The sequence below is a fragment of the Olea europaea genome, chromosome 2, assembly GCF_002742605.1.
Source record: "Olea europaea var. sylvestris chromosome 2, O_europaea_v1, whole genome shotgun sequence".
NCBI classification, from domain to species: domain Eukaryota; kingdom Viridiplantae; phylum Streptophyta; class Magnoliopsida; order Lamiales; family Oleaceae; genus Olea; species Olea europaea.
In genome coordinates, this window is record NC_036238.1 from 22,042,634 (window position 1) to 22,047,746 (window position 5,113).

Sequence of the window (5,113 nt, forward strand, 5' to 3'; positions counted from 1 at the left end):
CTTTGTGATTGAAAGAGAGGCGAGATAAATATCAGAGATTTCTTCATATATTTATACTATTTCTTGGTGATTTCTTAATAAAATTGAGCGTAATCTTCTTCTAGATACTCAACGTGTGAGTAGGCTCAAAACCTAAACATCCAGGCCTTGTGGTGAAAATTCTTTTGTGTTCTCTTTACTTTTCTGCAAGTTATTGTTAAATCTTTGTGAATACGATTCTGAAACCAACAATTTTCAATTATACATTCTTCATTAAAATAATATTACACACAAATCAATTTATATTTTTTTTAAACACATTTTCCACCTATCTACTATTCCATAATACATTTTGAAAAATTAAAAGGGCTCAAACACACCATAAACATCTAATTTACAGAGAATGAATAATTAGAAAAACCTAACATATTATTAAAAAAAGGAAAATAGCTTAATATAGTTATAAAAATAAGAAAAAATAACTCAATAATAATAACCTATGAAAAAAGGTAACAACAAAACAGAACCGTATCATTTTCTCATTGACTCTTTCTTGCAAATTGCAACGCATCCATTATTTCAGTTGAGAGAAATGAGATTGTCCCCTCTAAATGCAAGCCTACAGCCAAAACTTGCAGTCTCTGCTGCAAAACTGTTAAGAACTTGTATTGTATTTTCAACTAAGTTGTACAGAATATCAACCAGCAGAGACTCCGATTTTAAATCTAGCTTTATTTTAATTTTAATCAAAGGAAAATGGAAGGCTTCCGGGCTCCTATTTCTTGTTTTCTCCCCTTTTCAGGAAGGGATGGATGAGATGTTTTCAATTTTGCCCAAGTATATCATCCGAAGATTTAATCACTTCTTCATAGAAGGTGCTCGATAATGATTTTTGTCGACCGCTGCACTGGCTGTGGATAGACTGTTCTGCAGCATGCAAACGTGGCAAGTCCCGAGGACATTCTTGGATGGGATGAGTGCAGGTTAATTTAGCTGCACCAAGTGCTACATGGAATTGCTCGTGATCAAATGACTTCATAAACATCAATTCACCATTTTCGGGTTCAGGACATCTAGTGCATTGCAACAGCCTCTGCTGCACTTCATCCTTGACTCTCTAGAATTCGAAATCAAAGAATGTATAAGCAATATATAAAGATTTCAAATAGCAGTGTCAAGAAATCATGGGATAGCATGCCAAAGATGATCAGTTGGATTCCCACATTTCGTAGCTATGGTAAATTCTTTCCACCTCATGGATTTCTTCGATCCCCACATGGTGACTCCCCAGCCTCCCATTCACACAATCCCCGTACAAAAGTTCCCATACAAACAAAGACAACACAATCAGAAAAATGGTAATGTGACTTAGAGGCCATGACAAGGATCACATAAAAACCTAGGTTTGAATCAAAATTTCTCTTGTTAAATCGTCTTGATATTGAAATAAAGCCGAACCACATCTTCCTTGTCCATTCCAAAGACACTCCGTGGGGCTGTCCTGCTAACAATAAAGTGCCTGTCCACTTTTCTGTAAAATCATCTCTACTAAATAAAAGCAAGGTGTATCACTCATCATCAAGTGATAAAATCTTTCAAGTTCTTAAAGTTAAAATGGCATGAAAATGTTAAACATACAGTGCAACTCCCCAAATTTGTGCTTGGCAAGGTAATACAACTTCAGAAAAAACATAAGCACAATCAAGTGATAAAATCTTTCAAGTTCTTAAAGTTAAAATGGCATGAAAATGTTAAACATACAGTGCAACCCCCCAAATTTGTGCTTGGCAAGGTAATACAACTTCAGAAAAAACATAAGCGCAGTACTCAATAGACACCTGTTAAATGTTAAGTGATCACATTGATGAAGATAAAAAATGAAAAGAATTTCATTATCATTCCAAGTGGATATAAAACGAATTGCCATGGAACAGCATTTTAGTTGCTAACATGCAACTACCGACTCCTATCCTTTTCATTTGATTTTGGTATCACCATTCCTAGCTTAGCCTTTGTCATTCACACTAAATCATAGCATCCAGCACCGAAAAGCCTCCTTAATGCCCAACAAATGATTCGACAAACTTCCAATGATACTAAGAACGTAAGCTAGTTGTTTCAAAAGCAAAAATTCCAATTATAGCAGGGAAAAAGTTCTATCGCAGTGCAAGTGAAAAGGGATTCCAGATCCAACACAATTAACGATATTTTCCATGTAATAGAAAGAAATACGACAAGTTTCTCAACTAACCTGCAATAACTTCAAATCGAACTTGGGGAGCCCGATATCCCCAACTGTAAGCGACCCCAAAAAGTTCCCCAACAATGCAGCCTCAGGCACTCCCAACCCCTGCACAAGCCCCGCAACAAGCCCTCCAAGGAAACTATCGCCAGCACCCGTGGGATCAACCTGAATAGTTGGAAAAGGAGCAATCTGCTGCGCCTTGTCCTTCTCATACAACGTGCACCCTTCCTTCCCATTGGTTACCACCACGCAACAATACTTCCTCACCTCCTCTATATCCACGTAAGGCGCCTCATCTGCCGACGCCTTCAAGAACCTAATCCGAGGGAGCAATCGATAGAACCCGGTTTCTCGCAAATCAACAAGCATCACAGTTCCATCGACCGAATCAAAAACCCGAATCAAAGCCTGGATGTCCACAAATAATGCAGGTTAATTTAGCTGCACCAAGTGCTACATGGAATTGCTCGTGATCAAATGACTTCATAAACATCAATTCACCATTTTCGGATTCAGGACATCCAGTGCATTGCAACAGCCTCTGCTGCACTTCATCCTTGACTCTCTAGAATTCGAAATCAAAGAATGTATAAGTGATATATAAAGATTTCAAATAGCAGTGTCAAGAAATCATGGGATAGCATGCCAAAGATGATCAGTTGGATTCCCACATTTCGTAGCTATGGTAAATTCTTTCCACCTCATGGATTTCTTCGATCCCCACATGGTGACTCCCCAACCTCCCATTCACACAATCACCGTACAAAAGTTCCCATACAAACAAAGACAACACAATCAGACAAATGGTAATGTGACTTAGAGGCCATGACAAGAATCACATAAAAACCTAGGTTTGAATCAAAATTTCTCTTGTTAAATCGTCTTGATATTGAAATAAAGCCGAACCACATCTTTCTTGTCCATTCCAAAGACACTCCGTGGGGCTGTCCTGCTAACAATAAAGTGCCTGTCCACTTTTCTGTAAAATCATCTCTACTAAATAAAAGCAAGGTGCATCACTCATCATCAAGTGATAAAATCTTTCAAGTTCTTAAAGTTAAAATGGCATGAAAATGTTGAACATACAGTGCAACTCCCCAAAGTTGTGCTTGGCAAGATAATATAACTTCAGAAAAAACATAAGCGCAGTACTCAATAGACACCTGTTAAATGTTAAGTGATCACATTGATGAAGATAAAAACTGAAAAGAATTTCATTATCATTCCAAGTGGATATAAAACGAATTGCCATGGAACAGCATTTTAGTTGCTAACATGCAACTAACGACTCCTATCCTTCTCATTTGATTTTGGTATTACCATTCCTAGCTTAGTCATTGTCATTCACAAATGCTTCCTTAACGCCCAACGAATGCTTCGACAAACATCCAATGATACTAAGAATATAAGCTAGTTGTTTCAAAAGCAAAAATTCCAATTATAGCAGGGAAACAAATTCGATCACAGTGCAAGTAAAAGGGATTCCAAATCCAACACAATTAACGATATTTTCCATATAATAGAAAGAAGTACCACAAGTTTCTCAACTAACCTGCAATAACTTCAAATCGAAGTTGGGGAGCCCGATTTCCCCAACTGTAAGCGACCCCAAAAAGTTCCCCAACAATGCAGCCTCAGGCACTCCCAACCCCTGCACAAGCCCCGCAGCAAGCCCTCCAAGGAAACTATCGCCAGCGCCCGTGGGATCAACCTGAACAGTTGGAAAAGGAGCAATCTGCTGCGCCTTGTCCTTCTCATACAACGTGCACCCTTCCTTCCCATTGGTTACCACCACGCAACAATACTTCCTCACCTCCTCTATATCCACGTAAGGCGACTCATCTGCCGACGCTTTCAAGAACCTGATCCGAGGGAGCAATCGATAGAACCCGGTTTCTCGCAAATCAACAAGCATCACAGTTCCATCGACCGAATCAAAAACCCGAATCAAAGCCTGGATGTCCACAAATACTATATCACAAATACCAAGCATTTTTTCTAATGTTTCCGGCAAGATTTCCCCGCCCACACCGACGGCCAACCCGAAGCTGAAATGTGAGTTTGGGAGATCATCAGGAGTTATCGGGTCGCAGGTACAGACCCGTTTCAGGACCCGATCCTTCCGCTTGATTTCAGAGGAAAAATGGGCATGAAAAATGGTGGTTTTTGATGAGGGACAAATTAATGGCTGGTGGATGACAGGGTAGGAAAAATCGATACCCACCTTAGAGACGTAAGTGGAGGAGATGGAAAACCCATCAAGGACACCGGAGATAAAGGAGGCGGCGCCACCCAGTGACTTTCCTATCACGGTGCCGTCTTTAATCAAAACGTCGTGGCAATAATTACCCACAATTAGGCATGACAGGCCTCTATTTTCTATCATATTGTCAAAGGGACGCAGCTGTATAGTTTTCCTCTTATGGTTAGTCTAGGAATGAAATGGTTTAAAGATGGGAAGAAAGACAAAATGGGGGTTTTGGTAACAATTGAATTCGTGTATGCTGAGCGTGAAAGGAATAGGAACGCGCGGCAGCACAGGAATTATCTGTATATGTAATGGCACAGACGTGTCTGTTACTCAGAGGGGAATCTGTGCTTTCGAAAAGAACGGAAGAAGAAAATGTTTTGCTGTTCGTCCATACATTCAACTGCGATTATGAGGACAGCGATTTGATTCTGAGGGATATAAAGACTCGCCAAATTTAAAATGTCTCAATCAAATCGTCACAATTTTAATACCAGTCAACTCACTTTGTTATATCAATGAACTAATGACATTGGAAAATTTTAATTATGATTCTTTGAGTCAGCAATGAAATTTTTTTGAAAAATAAAGGTTGAACCCCAACTTTGAGGCCTCGTCCCGTCCCTAAAATTTTGTGAGGG

The 5,113-nt window shown here is 39.3% G+C and overlaps 1 protein-coding gene across 2 annotated transcripts; it reads right to left on the reverse strand.

The window, feature by feature from the left end:
- Positions 1-458: 458 nt before the first annotated feature.
- On the reverse strand, positions 459-4,912 carry LOC111366696 (inositol 3-kinase-like). Of its 2 annotated transcripts, none has more exons than XM_022987404.1 (3): positions 4,185-4,912; positions 2,231-2,638; positions 459-1,096 (listed from the first exon to the last, which is right to left on the reverse strand). In XM_022987404.1, exons 1-3 carry the CDS (start codon positions 4,608-4,610, stop codon positions 803-805), a joined length of 1,128 nt encoding a protein of 375 aa, XP_022843172.1. In that variant the 5' UTR covers positions 4,611-4,912; the 3' UTR covers positions 459-802. The 2 variants fall into 2 exon arrangements, with proteins under 2 accessions (XP_022843172.1, XP_022843178.1); XM_022987410.1 differs by having other exon boundaries at positions 2,231-2,632; positions 4,179-4,912.
- Between the last annotated feature and the right edge of the window lie 201 nt (positions 4,913-5,113).

Bases quoted from the DNA above. Each gene is read 5' to 3' on its own strand.
- LOC111366696 (XM_022987404.1), bottom strand. From the start codon at position 4,610: ATGATAGAAAATAGAGGCCTGTCATGCCTAATTGTGGGTAATTATTGC. The intron at 2,639-4,184 runs ATCCAGGCTTTG...TTATTTGTGGAC, and splicing joins GTGATATAGTATTTGTGGAC to ATCCAGGCTTTGATTCGGGT. The intron at 1,097-2,230 runs GTTAGTTGAGAA...TTCGAATTCTAG, and splicing joins TCGATTTGAAGTTATTGCAG to AGAGTCAAGGATGAAGTGCA.